The sequence below is a fragment of the Nanorana parkeri genome, unplaced genomic scaffold (assembly GCF_000935625.1).
Source record: "Nanorana parkeri isolate BGI_ZX_2015 unplaced genomic scaffold, ASM93562v1 scaffold1383, whole genome shotgun sequence".
Taxonomy (NCBI): domain Eukaryota; kingdom Metazoa; phylum Chordata; class Amphibia; order Anura; family Dicroglossidae; genus Nanorana; species Nanorana parkeri.
Genome location: NW_017307651.1, coordinates 247,045 through 262,189, shown reverse-complemented (window position 1 = coordinate 262,189; position 15,145 = coordinate 247,045). Strand labels below are relative to the sequence as shown.

Sequence of the window (15,145 nt, the reverse complement as noted above, 5' to 3'; positions counted from 1 at the left end):
GCTTAGGACATCAATGTGATAATAAGATGGCAAGCTGTCTTTTTTTGAACATTCTTTTTTTCTTTTTTTAATGTAACCATTCTGCTTTGGAGCAATACATAGTTACAATTTTATTAGGGGAATACACTTACTGTACAGTATCTATTTTATATGAGTTTTCCGGGGTTGTATGGCTGCAAAGCTCTGAAGTCACGGAGAAAGCACAATAAAATAGACCTATGGGGGAATTTACTGAATTTTAGCACTGCATATGATAAATATATGGAGGAAATTACATAATATGTTCTATCCATTCTAGGATTCGTCATCTTTCAATGATGGATATGCAGCTATAGCACAGGCTGACCGCCTTACTCAGGAGCCAGAGAGTCTCCGCAAATGGAGAGAAGAACAGAAGGAACGCTTGGAGGAGCTGGGTAAATTTTGTAGTGGTTTCACTTAATGGTGGTGCTTATTTAACATTTAAAAAAAGAGGGGAAATTAAAACTTCAACACCAAATGTAGTCTGGTTGCCCTGGGCAACAACTTTTTTTATTTTCCCTTCCTCTAATTTATAAACCTGTCACAGTGGTGTCAGGCCTGAAAGAACTTTCACTGTTGCCCATCCGCAAAATAAATCAATATTTGGCAGCCTATTTGGCAGCCTCAAGTGACTGCAAGTCCTGAGTGCCAACAAACTCATGCTTCTGCTGCTGAGTCGTTCTTTTTTGAGCCTTTTAGTTCCCATACAGGGCAAAGCAATGGGATCACATTAAAGTGGGCCCCTGCAACTTACCTTTCATCACTCTCCCACCACTCCATCCACCACTGGGTTCTTGGAGAATGCTCCAAGGCCCCCATAGACAGCTTCAATTTCATCTCGATTCCTGCTCTACCGAAATTCGAGCCGTGGCTGTCTCTGCAGAGAACTAACTACATGGAACAGAAAGTTCTTGATACTATCTCATTGTATTACTTTACATTGTGAAAAGCTGAACAGTTACAGACACAAATTGGTTACTTTTATCTACCTTGTAACATACAGTTTAGAGCTAACATATTGCTAAACGATTCTGTCATCCAGGCCCTGCATGCATTGCTTCCCTTCATATATGTTCTCTTTCCCTGGGACATATACAGGGTCAGCTAATGTAAATTGTCATATTATTTTACAGTACAGGTTAAAAGACTAAATAGAAAAGCTTAATAGGTTGCCAAGGGCAACTCCAAAGCTGGCCCTACACTACTCGAATTAAAAAAATTGAGTTGTGTTTGGCGCTGCCGGAACTGCCCGGCTCAATAAAAGTCGATTATTCAATTGACTTTTGTTGAAGGAGTTGGGTGGAAAGTTGTTGGGCGAACAGCGGCTCCAACCAATTAGCTATAGTAACTGTTTGGGTATTCTGACACCGGCTTTTGTCAATCCACGCTGTTTACCGCGGACGAAGAAATCTGTTAGATTTCTTGTGTTCAGCTCAAAGGCTGGACAAAAGGAACCTGTAAGTCTATGGCCAGCTTAGCATTCTTCTTTTTCGGTGATTAAAAATTGACAGTGTCGCCTTGAGGAAGGGACCCTGCGCAGCCCTGACACTTTGGCTATTTTGGCCTATGTGACATTTGCTGGTGACCTTTCTTCACGTTCTTTTACACATTCATTTGTTTCTTGCATGCTACAGATGCAGCTTCCAAGGTGACGGAACAGGAATGGAGAGAGAAAGCCAAGAAAGATCTAGAAGAGTGGTACCAGAGACAGAGTGAACAGATAGAGAAGAATAAGGTCACAAACAGGTTAGTAGTTGGACTGCCTTTTCTGTAGTGCTTTTCTACAGTAGCCTGTATTTACATTTACTGTAAATATGTAAAGCTTAAAGAACTCCATTTAAATCTCTTTGACTTTTGAATGGAGCAGTAGGTAGCAGAAGGAGCAGAAGGTACAGATATCATAAGCCAAGCTGTCCCTCCCATCCCCCTCCCAGTGGAATATTTCCATAAACTTCTAATGGGGCTGCTTCCCCAGGCTGGATATACTCCTGGTATGGGCTCAAAGAAACCTTCAAGATGAAAGAAACTAATGAGCTTAATTTAAAAGATATACAATTGCTACACAATCTATTTTATAATTTATTGTTGGCAAAATTAACTTTCCATTTCAGCCTGTCCTGATATTCTCTAACAGTTGGAGCATTACACATTTCATCTTAGAAAGCAGAACATCTAGAACACCAGAGATGCATTGTTTCTTACGTCACAGGGACTGATTATGTTGTTATAGTAAATGAAAAACTTCCCACTTAGCACTAATTTTGCTAAGGATTTTAGCAAGAGCACTTGCATGGTTCAACTCACTACAGAACAGAAGCAGATCAGAATATGCAAGAAACCGGTTGTTAAATCTTTGCGATCTATATACAGTATTTTACCTTTAAATTTTGATTTTTTTTTTTTTTTTAAACAAAACTAGAGTTTTACTTTAGGAGTATTAAAAGTACACTGGCGGTAAATGCCAGCAGCATGGAATATTTGATCAGTATTCAGTTTTTCCATCCAGGCATTGCAGTAGTGCACCACACCACCCCACTTCATTTTAATGGTGATCCGTTTGATCACAAAACCCCCTTGTGATGCAGAAGCATTCTTACCAAACACACCCACTACAGGCTCCTTGTTATCTCTCATACGGAAAGCCTGATAAATGACCGTACTAACAGCATATTTTCATGGAACTCACATTAAATTAAACTGTATGAACTTTCTAAATTTAACAACATTAAATTGTTTCCAATATAATAGTTAAATGCTGACTTTTTGGCTGAATTTGCTCTTTAATAATACTTAATGGAACTTTAAAAAGCATTAGGGTCATAGCTACTGTAAGTATAGAAAATTGCTGCAGAGTGTATTGATTTTTTCTGAGTCAGGAGAATAAATCAACACTTCAGCTCTGTAAGTAATAGCAGTCACTTTGTCCTGCTATATGGTCAATGACAGCCACTGAGCAAATTTCGGTCCCGTTCTTGACAAAATTTGCTTAGTGAGTGGCCCTGTTGGCAGCGTTCTGTCTGACATCCTGCAATCAGAAAATCAAAAGAACCAGGTGGAAAGTTCTTGTCCGAACAGTGACTGCAGCCAATGAGCAGTGGCGGAATACAATAGCCCAGTGGGAGAATTGTCAATCCATGCTGTTTAGTATGACTGGAGGAATCTGTTGTTTGTTCAGTCTGCATACAGTGTGTGGCCAGTATTGGTCTAAGCATATACTCAAGCAAAAATCCAAGTATTTGTGACAGATTCCCTATCATGTCATACTGGGTTTAGCAAAAAGGACTTTATCACCCTTTATACATTCCATCTGACCAGATGGCACTTCTGTCACCATAAGCTGTCTACAGACCGAATAGATCAATGCCACCTGCCTCCAGCAGTTATTATTGAAGCCATGACATGATTTACACTGTTGGCAGTAGGTTGCATTGATATGTTTTGTCATTTTTGTGCTTATAGGTGTCTGCAAGTAGTTCCATTTGCCTGAAGATTACTGTATGTATGGCCGGCATAACACATGCACTTATCTCTTTTTGTCTAGCTTGTACTTTAGAGTTGGTTAAACAGTGTAGTAGGAAGGTGTGTACGAGACAATCAGCTAACACTAACAGACAGCCAAAGTTAACCATTAATCTGGAGTTAGACAATTGTTCCGCAGGGCAACACCCATTTAGTATATCTAGTAAAAACATGATAAAACATTTCCTAGGCGTCATAGACTGCAGGAACTTTGTACAGATCATTTCCTACTAACCTAAATGTTGCAGTGCAAAATGATTTAGCTATTTCAAATTTTGCACATCTCAAATATTAAAGCCACACTCCAGGCACATTGATAATTACACAGCGCACTGGATGTGTAAATTAGCATTAAAAAGATGGGCGTTTTGTGCAGAGGGCTGCTACAAAGTATACAAATCTCATCTTATAGCATGCCATCTCCTGTAGCCAAAAATCCACCTTCCGGGCACTGAAGAGAGGCAGCGCTCTGGTCGCATTACTCGCCCCTCTTCACTATCTTCTATACACAAAATGTCTTGTGATGTCTTCTGTGATTAGAGGATGAGAGGAGTGGGCGGGGATGTGACATAATCTCCTCTCCTCCAGTCACAGGAGGGTATTTGAAAAAATACATTTTGTGAATGGGCAAGTATTGAGGAGGGGCGGGTGATGTGGTGGAGTGATGTACAGCTAGAGTCACAGAAGCTGGGCATTGTATGCATAGGACGGCATGCTGAACAGTAAGATTTGTATACTTTGCAGCAGCCTTCTGTATATAACACACAGTTTTTTTATGATAAGTTACACACCCAGTGCGGTGTGTAAATGATCCTTTTGCTTGGAGTGTGGCTTTAAAGTAGATGTAAACCTTACAGAATTACATGGCGTTTGCTAAAGCACTTGGTATCCTAAACATTTGGCAATGAAATAAAAATATGTATTCTCACCAATTTTTATCCTTTATTGCTTCTTAGTGCTGTTGATCTGCAGCCACTTCAAGTCTTAACAACATTTACTCCAATAATGGTTGTATGCCATTTCTCAGGGTGGGTGTCCTGATGGTCAAAACAGTGCGCCATTGCTGCTTATAATGCATCAAAATAGACGCTTGTAGTCCCCTATCGAAAGGCCATCTGACAGTGTGACAACACAGGAGCACAGTTGGGAGAAAGGGACAGATCATTGTCACCCTATAACAGGAAACGTCTGAGAAAAAAAAGACCTCTAACACAGAATCACCAGGTCTTATTTAAATGAAAGCTGCTGATTTAAAAATATTGAGAAAACATTTTGAAATTACACTAGCATGTTATAGGTAATATAAGATCTTTAAGATAAAGTTTTATGTTACTTTAATAAACCTGAACAAGCTTACAATAATGATGGTTGAATTTAGCAAACAAACAAAAACAAGTTGGGGCTTTGACTATTCTCAGACACCTCAGTATGGGTCAATAATCATCATAGTGAAGGGAAAATAATGATGTGCAGGAGGGGCTCCCCATGAGCTACATGAAATAAAAATCTTTTGATTCCCTCATCCAGCGTGGATGAAAAACTCTCCCCTGCTGATTATTGTATTCTGAATATTGTATTGAATTACCTGACAATGACTGCAGCTGACTGGCTGCAGTCACTGTTTGAGAGATGATTTACTGCCCGCCTCCTCCAAGTCAGATTGGGATAACACCTACTTGTTACTTTTTCCCATTCACATTGCATAACTTAAACAAATTGTTGTTTACTTTTTAAAGTGCTTCTTACTTGCTTAAAAATCCAGACTAGGCTGTTATGGAGGGGGCTGTGCAAAGTTATGTTTACTCTAATTAACCCTGCCTGTACTGTTCTGGCATTATCAGTTGTAAACTACAGTATATTTGAACAATAAACCCACTTGTTGCCTTGTTCACCTGGAGCCTTTAAAGTAAGGCAAATATAGTGCCCTTCCCCTATTTTACATTCAAAAACATCCACATAGGTTGTTTTCCTTCTCTATAGGTTGGACTCGATTCTCTATAGGTTGGACTCGATGGACTTTCTAACCCTAACCCTGTCTTTTTTCAACCTGACTAACTATGTAACATAGGTAGTTTGGGTTTTCAAAAGGCACTCATTGCCCCCATATTAAACAACATATAAAATATTTAAGCTTTATTGATAACACAGAGCATTAAAATATCTACTAAAACGTGTTATAAAACAATTGCATATTCCCTCAAGTTGGTAGATATTGTATTGCTCTGTATTATCAGTAAAGCTTAAATGCTTTGGGTGTTGTTAAATATGTGTGCAATGAGTGCCTTTTGAAATCCCAAACTTCGTATGTGGATGCTTTTGAATATATTTGAATGTTGAGCATATTTAATGTCTGTCCTAACAAAGGGTTAAAGGATTTAGATCATTGTGTGTTAATGAGACGACGCTCAGTCTGACCCTCAGTCTGATCATCTAGTCTCACTTTCAAACTGCTCAGAGTAGTCTGCAATCTGCAGAAAGGCCTTCACCAAAGAAATACCTAAAAGGTAAGAAATATATTTTTAAACATTCTTTTTAGATATGCTGTGTGGATAGGAACACATAACAAACCTATAGAGGGGTTTTCTCAAATTAGACTGCAAAAGTGGAACTGCACTTTGAGCTGGCTATACGCTGAGCACATGCCATCTGGTTCTTGGTGAAACTGAAGAAGCTGGGAAGAAAACTGTCAGCTGAATAGCCCGTTCATCCAGTCAGACAGGCACGGTTCAGGTATTTTGACGGCCGGCAGGGTCAACTGTGAAACAACATTAGCTGCAGCGGGAGATTTCTCATGCATGATATTTAAGATGACCATACACTGTTCTTTTTTTTTTTTTGGTTCAACCTGCTAGCTGGCTGAATGAAAAAAATAAAACAGATTCCTCCATCAACACTACACGAGCATTGATCGAGCAATCCTCGCTGTCTCTTTTTGTACTCTCTTTTGTACCCTGCTGTCTCTTTTTGTACTTAGAATACCCAAACCGAGCTGGAAGCTCACTGGTTGCTGACTCTGTTCGTTCTAAGTTTTTCCAGCTGGCTCCTTCAATCAGCTGATTGAGGGATGCCACCCGAAAGGGTGCTACAACCGGCACCTGAAAAAACAGACGCAATTTGCATATAATGTATGGCCAGCTTTAGTGCGTATAAGTGAATCTTCTTCTTTTTTTTTTTCTCCCTTTAAGCCCAAAAGCTAAACAAAAAACATCTAATATTATACCCTTCTTAAGAATCTTAAAATCTTGTTCAAATACGTAAACATTTGATCAGCAGTATAACTTTGACATCAAATAATTTAGTTTGTTGCTAGGCAAGATTCCCTTGAATTGGCCCATATCCAGATATTCGCAAAAGCAGCTGTAACCTAAAAACAAACATGGACGTATATATTAGGCACAAAGTATACAATCAGGTCTGTGGGCCTTTCTATGCTGTGTTGTTAAATAGTTTATAAATGTTTGAGATCAATACAAACCAAACATGGACGTGTAAATTGGGCACAGAGAATACAATCATAATTTGCAAAATTGTATATATTTTTTAAGTTATTTATTTCAGGTATTTATATAGCACTGATCATTTTAAACAGCACATTCACATCAGTCCCTGCCCTTAAGGAGCTTACAATGTAAGGTCCCCATCTCACATGCATACTGGGCCAATTTACACAGGAGCCAATTAACCTTCCAGCATTTCTTTGGGGTGTGGGAGGGAGCCCATGCAAGCACAGGGAGCACATGTAAACTCTATGTAGATAGTGCCTTGGCAGATTCAAACCCCCAGTGCTGCAAGGCAAAGGTGCTAACCTCTAAGCCACTGTGCTGCCAATCAATTTTAACATAAATACAAGTGTTAGTGTTTTATATTTGTCTTGCTATTTTACTTTAATAAAGTCCTTTAAAGTCCACGTTTGTTTTTCTGGTTAAAACTGTTTTAAATTTGACATCAGTGTGCACTAACTTTCTGTTTTCTTCTTCACTTCTTTCTCTCTTATTGTCTTTTGCATGCTGTTAACCCAGGATTGCGGACAAAGCGTTTTACCAGCAGCCTAATGCTGAGGTCATTGGCTATGTGTATGTTCTCTTTATTCTATCCTTTTAGCTCTTAATTCTTAATGTAATCTCTCTGCTGATTAGAATTACAGCTATGACAGTATAGTGGTCATATAGTATAATTGTAGACTTTGCCGTTTACGTTCTTTTACAATCTAGCAGACTTTGTGCATAGCTTTGTCTGTCTAGTATAATATATAATAGTAGTACATCTGAAGTGGTTTTATATGGAACTACTGTTTGGTGCCCTGTTTATTAACATGTTAGATTCTTTGTCATTTTAGGTAAAATTACGTTTCATGTATACAAATATAAATCGGGCAGTAAAATGTATCAGTCCAGCCAAAGCTTATGGATGTAGTCCAGTGGATTCATCTGGCCTAAAGTTTGTTATGACTTTGAGGGACTCAGCAGAAAGTGACCCTGCAGACATGCATGTACAAGCCATAATTCCCCCAGCTCAATATTATAGGAAGTATTGGTGTCTCCTATGCTGCTCTTCTGAATTCTCTGTATATTTCTGCAGAGAATCAGCAGGAGAAGGATGCCCAGCATTAAGTCACCAGAGATACAGAAGGGAATTTATCCAAATTGGAGCAGACAAAATATGGAGCTGCTGTGCATGGCGACCAATCAGCTTCTCTCTTTCATTTTCAAATCTAAACTGAAGAGAGAGGCTGATTGGTTGCCACACACAGCTGCTCCAAATTTTGCCTGCTCCAATTTCGATAAATTCCCCCCACAGTATGGCTGTGACAAAAGGTAAAGAGGAATCATGACTTCTTTGTGTAAATCTCTGCACTGGGTCAGAAATGTAGACCTGGAATAAGCAGCACCGTAGGTGACTTATCTCCGTAGCCTCCACGCAACACTTACACATCAGTTTTTGAATGGACAGTTTTAGAGGGAAAGTAGTACGACATTAAATATTTCATACATTTTATGTCATCTATTGATTGGGTAATACCTTTCTCTGTCCTCTTAACTAATCAATGCCAGAAGATAGCAATAGATAAATCCTCAAATCTGGCATGAGAGAAACATCATTGCTGCCTTTGCTGGCTTTTGTTGCCTGGGCGTCATTCTAATCCAGTGGCTTTAACACTTTCTGAGACACTGACTTAGATGGAGTCCACAGATCACTCTGACTTCACTTGCTGCTCGCTCGCTTATTCCAAGGCATTGACTTGTACGACTCACATTTTTGAAAAAAGAGGTCAGCCATGGCAGCCTGTAGATATATTTTCATATAGGTTTCCTTTTACATATGTGAGATAAACACTAGTTCTGTGACCTGAGGAACCTATAAAAATCAGTCAGCAGCATCACTTCAAGATGCTCAAATGATTTAAAGGACCACTGTTGTGAAAAAATACTTTTCTTTAGATCTGTATAGGGTTATTACATACAGTATAATGATAGAATTAAGATTAATTCCTATTTTATTTTTTAATTAGACATTCATCAGATAAAATATTTTTTTACAACAGTGGTCCTTAAATGAATATCAGTTAATAAAACACCTCGTGGTCTTCTATTGATTTCCTGTAGAAAAAAATGAATGTGTTCAGAATTGCCTTTTCTATATTTTAACATCATCTGTATGTTGTGTGCGAAGTCTGCTGTAAGTGTAGACTTAGCAAAAAAACATGGAGTAGTTTAAGTAGACCGGTACTATTAAACAACCTCTTTTTGTTACCCTTAGTAACATGAAGAAAGCAAGGTACCAACATAAAACACATTGCGGGGAATTTATCAAAACTGGAGCAGACAAAATCTGGAGCAGCTGCCCATTACAACCAATCAGCATGTCTCTTTCATTTCCAAACCTTAACTGAACAAACTGAATAGAAAAGCTGATTGGTTGCCATGGGCGCCTGCTCCAGTTTTGATAAATTCCCCCCATTGTTGTGGCGTACTTCCTGTTCTTCAACTTTCCAACACCGGTTACGTTGTGTCTGCCAAAAGAGCCTGAGGAATAACTTGGGTAAAGCCAGATGGTTCGCAAATGTACCTGAAACAGTGATCATCCCCTTTAGGAGAGACCACATGACCAACACCACAAGGGTAGACTTTATTTCTCTAAGGGTGTGGATAATAACAAAGGGGAAGGTTATATCACATTATAGGTTAATTTAAAATACCGCTGTCATTATCATCATTTCATTTTTATAGGCATATTTGTCTTAGGCTCCTGGCCCATTTATTCTAGAATTGTATTATGTTTAAACATATGTTTTATGTTCTACTCATGCATTGCTTCAATATCTGTCAAGGATCCTAGTGATGACAGTTCACAACACTTCAGTCCACATAATTCTTTATGCAGTGACACTTAAATCTAACCTTTAAAGGTCCCACAGAGCACCAGGCATTACAAGGTGCCTATTATTATTTTTATTGTCAAGAAAATATCCCTATGTGTGCCCCTCTGTATCTTGTTTCACTTTGCTAGCATAATAGTTGGGCAAGTGGAATGTTTAGAAGATAACAGTGGGAGGTTCCATATGTCTCTTTTAAAAGGTTTACTTTAAACATGTGCAATAGTTGGAGTTAAGCATGCTCACTGGCTATCTACACTGTCATTGTCGCTAACCTTTACACTGTTCTTATAACCAGAGCATCCGATGAAGTCCTTGCCTCTGAGACCAAGGATGATGACACTGGCACTGAGTGGGAACGCGTTGCCCGTCTTTGCGATTTTAACCCCAAGAGCAGCAAGCAGTCGAAAGATGTGTCTCGTATGAGATCCGTGCTTATCTCCATGAAACAGACACCTCTGTCTCGTTAACTTTTCCTCTCCAACCTCACCTCACCTCCCTGCTTCACATTATACCAAAGAGTCCATCATCACTGGTCGGAGGCCCATGCATTTATGTCATGAACATGACCAAGTCACCAATCCTGCATCGCGCCCTCAGCAAGACACCCTTTAATGAACTCAAATTACAACCTGCAGTACAGCATCACCACTTCAACTTTAAGTTGTGATGACATAGTTTAAGAATGCTGACTGTTGTAGCAGAAGCATGTGGTGGGGAGAAGAAAAGCTTATGAGATGTTTGATTTTTTTCTGTGTGCCTGTCTTTTTAGAATGCTCGCTTGTATATTTGTCATAAATTGTTTGAGAAATGTAAAGCATGTGTGGCAATGGTGCAAAGTACTGTAAATCCCCTTGAAAGAGGGTATAAAACCTATGCACAGAGGCAAGGACACATTATACAGAAATAGGTTAGTTAATATCAAATAACTTAAATTCTTTAACAAAATTGATGAGTTATAAAAATCGAAATTTTTGTCGTAGAATACTGTACTTTCAATAAAACTGCACAATTCTCTTTGGCCAGCTGTACATGTCTTCATCCAGCTGGTCTCTACGTGTAAGCTATTCCTTAAATAATATTGACCGAACAGGATGGATTATGCAGTCACAGAATGTTTTTTGGATGGATGACTTGCACCCGTTTACAGAGCAAGAGAAATCCTCAGCTGAATGGTGGAACTTATATTTCTTTTATTAGTTTAATGGTTTGCTTATAGTCCCCTTCTCCCTATTGTAGTATGAAAAGTCTGTTACCTATAGGGGTGACCTATGTTGACATTGTACAGGTTTCAATTAAACCAACTTTGTGATCTGTAAAGCATTCCTTCTCAATGTAAAAAGAAAAAATTGCTGTAATTGAAAACACTCCAAACTAACAATACAAAATACATCTTCCAAGTATCTACAGCAGCTTACATTTGTCAGTAGTATGAAACCATTATTTTTTTTTATCCCAGTATTGTTTAAAAAGAGTACATTTGTTTTTCCATCTCTGTCATCCCAGTATTCTAAATGCAGTCTCTAAAAATATATTTTAATTTATTTTCAAGTCAACAAACAGGACTTTTTTATATCTAAAAAGACACTATCAATATTGCGTAATATTCACAGGTATGTTTCAGTATAGCTTTTAGAAAAGCAGCAGTTTTATCCAATAGTTTTGTTATTATTTGGTTGCTGGATCAAACCATAGAGCTGCATTTGTTCGTGCAGTTCTTCAGTTTCAGTCATGTCAGTTTTTGCAGTGCTGAAATGCTGTATATTGCAAGTAAATGCTGATGTATTATCTATCAAGGGGGATGCCTTCCCTGCAGTGGTCCACCATATAAAAGTTTTGCATACCTAGTTTTGCATTTCTCTGTCTAAAACATGCATTGAAACCAGTGGCTTACATGGCTTGCTATATTTTGCAATACAACTTGACAATATAGTGTACAACACACAAGTTGTACCAGAGAGAAGGCCATAGAAATTAGCGATCTGTACCCATCAGCCTCATTCTCATTCCTCCGATTTGAAAATGTGGACAGGTCTTCTTTAAAACCAACATGCGAATGCAGCAGCTGCTGTGGAGGACTCCATCATTCCAATTCTGTTCAATAATGCTAAATGTAAGCGTTCTGCACAGCTCTGCTGAATTGTATTGCATGGATTCCTGCTCCACATCCATCTTTAGATACACAAGGCAATCTGTCTCTTGGTGGAATGTTGCTTATAGCCATAGTATTCGGACTCATTCTCTATAATGAACAAGAGTTTTCAGCAGGGGAAACCTACTGCATTGCATACGACATGTATAATCTGTGCACAATGCATTTTCAAATCAATAAATCGAAAAGTACAAACTCTAAACGTGTCATGTTGTTTTTGTAACATGGAAATTTATCTTTGATTGTAAAAGTATATTACATAGATGATGTTACAATGTATCTAACCTCAAAAACAAAACTTTTATGTATTGCAGCTTACTTGTCTATAGATTTTCCCTTATTTTCACCTGATGATCCTGCAAATAACAAACTTCCTCCTGTCCCTTCAGGTCTACACTCTTCCCTCCATTGTAACTATGGAGGGAGCCATGGTTGTTATAAAGTCTGGACTTAAAACATGTCTGGCTTTTTTCATGTTCATTACAAGGTATATTGATAGTAGTAGTAAATATCAGGTTCTTTGCTTTGTTTTAAGCTCACAGGAAGTGACTAGGATGCTGCATTTCTGATGAGGTCAACAGGTATTTTCTGTACGTGCTTAAAATGTGTCTAGCCTGAAAAGTGAAAACAAATGCAGCTACAACATCTAGGACTGGTAAGCTGCAATATATTACATTTTTGTTTTTGGGTTTATATAGGCTTTAAAACCAGCATTGATGGCTTTCTAGGCCCTTGCATTTCTTATAGATATATAACAATGTCTTCATATAAACCATAACTATAATGTTTAAACATCTACATCACATAGATATAACAATAATCACACTAGCACCATAGACACTGAAGTCACACATTTAGAAAACAAATGCTTTGACTACAAAGTAGCCCTTATACATGGATTTTAAAGGTGTAGTAAGTACCATAGACATCAATACATGGCTCAAAATTTCAAGTCCTGAGCTCCTGAACATACCCTCTTAAATAATCTTATTTTATAAGATTAATAATTCCAATCATTCTTATCTTATGATAGTTGCTGCTTGTAAACGGCAGATTATGGATTCCTGCTGCAGGAAATCGCAAGTTCCTGACACAGGAATCTCTAATCACTCCTGAAATATACTGTAGGTGTGAATGGGGCCTAATATACACATACACTAAAGGTGCCCATACAACTGCTGATTATAGTATAATAATCGCGGGTGATCCCGCAATCGTACGATAATCTGCAGGTGTATGGGCAGTGTGCGACCGCTTTTACTGTAAGGTCGTACGACTTTAGTCTTCCAAGCAAGCTGGAAAACCTGCCGAAAATTGTACGATTTTCGGAAGACAAAGGCCCCACACTGCCCGCTCAACACTGCAATCATCGCAAGCCCTCCCCTCAGCTGTTTAAGTGTCATCCACATGAATGGCGGGATCCAAGGTTTCACAGAATGACCTATGTTATTCACTTCACCTCTCAGTGGTCAAAATGTTATGGCTGATTGGTGTATATAAAAGGTTGAATAACTAGCTGCGTAAAGCTAAAACACATTACAATCTCCTTGAGGTACTAAAACCATGTAAGCTAAGAAACTACCTAAACTATTCATTGTATCCAGCCCTATGCGTTTTTGTATTAAATAGTTGTTTGTGGGTCTAAAGAAGATTGTACAGTCAGACTGTAACATGTGTGGTTAACTTAATGAGGATCTGAACTAATGTAGATATGCCAAAAAGGCAGAGAGGGCAAATGACTATTCTTCAGTATTGCCTGTGGTCTGCCTGCAGCTTACCCTTTCCTGTTGATAATTTAGCACGTCTTGTTTTGCAGGTTGTCTCTGTGTGGAGATGGCCAACTCAAACAAGAGATGAGGCTGTATGCTCAGGAGTGCCAAACAATTGGAACATTTTCAGGGTACTGCTTAGTTACAATGAACAGGGTTATTCACAAAAGGGTGAAGAGTTTGGAGAAGTGAACAATCTAGGACAACATAGCTGAACTGTAAAGTGAGCTGAATTGGAGAATTCTTCCAGTTCAGCTAGGTTGTCCTAGATTGTTCACTTCTCCAGACTCTTCACCCTTTTGTGAACATCCCTGTATATTTTCCCTTTCAAATACCCAATCTTCACGTTTGAGTTCAGTTCTCCTTTAAGAGTGATGGCTTCCTTATGGCCCCTTGGGGTGGGGCAATGAAATCGATCACTGGAAAATAGTATTAGTAAATCTGCCCTTTAACCAAAAAGTTATTAAAAGTCTTCAATGGGTTTTGACAGCCTTAAAGGAGAACTATGAGATGAGTGATTTCCACTCACCTCATAGTTCTAGCCGACCTGTGACAATGAGACTGTCACAGGTCGGCTCAGTAGATCGGGAGGTGAGCGAACACATACCGGCGTTCGCTCACCTCTCTGCCGTGACAGGGGGAGGGGCTGGATTCTCCTCTCCCCGCTCTGCCAGCGCTGACTGGCGGAACTGACGGGAGCGGGTACAGCTGGCTCTGCCTCTAGATAGGCAGAGCCAGCTGTCACTCACCAGCTGTCACTCACGCAGCTGGGCGGATCCCGTCATCTACGTCGGGATCCGCTCCGGCGTCTCAGTGTACCGCGAGCGGTATACTGAGCTTAGGGTAAAGAGAGGACGCTAGTTTGTGTCCTCCCGTTACCCTAAGGAGAACTATGGGGAAAAACACTGACCACATAGTTCTCCTTTAATCCATGGTCTAGCTATGCACCCCCAATAGAACCACAAGCAAGGACATCTGTTGATAGATCTCATATGGAACGCTGCGCTATTAAGCTGTATTACATGCCCATGTGAGGACCTGTCATGGATATAAAAAACATGTCAACATGTCCTGTAGAGCAGTGCTCCCCAACCTTTTTATCGCCGCGGACCGGTCAACGTGTGATAATTTTACCGCGGCCCGCTGAGGGGGGGACGTTGATTGTTTATATTTTAGATTGTTTTGATTTAATAGTTTTCATTTAATTGTATTTAAACATGCCTTCAAAATAAAATACAGTTACACCAAAAAATGAATATGTCACCACTACTGTGTGGGCGGCAATATAATATATATATTATATATATATAT

The 15,145-nt window shown here is 39.1% G+C and overlaps 1 protein-coding gene across 5 annotated transcripts in view; it reads left to right on the top strand.

Annotated features, from left to right (window-relative positions):
* CLTB (clathrin light chain B) overlaps positions 1-10,848 on the top strand; it is a 28,269-nt gene extending 17,421 nt beyond the window's left edge. For 3 of the 5 annotated variants that reach the window (XM_018569721.1, XM_018569722.1, XM_018569720.1), the window contains exons 3-5: positions 299-416; positions 1,656-1,767; positions 10,212-10,848. In XM_018569721.1, coding sequence (XP_018425223.1) covers positions 299-416; positions 1,656-1,767; positions 10,212-10,383 — 402 coding nt within the window. In that variant the 3' untranslated portion in view covers positions 10,384-10,848. Of the gene's footprint in view, positions 1-298; positions 417-1,655; positions 1,768-7,559; positions 7,614-10,211 lie in introns of all 5 variants that reach the window. The other 2 variants (XM_018569719.1, XM_018569718.1) reach the window with 1 other exon arrangement.
* The last annotated feature ends 4,297 nt before the right edge of the window (positions 10,849-15,145 follow it).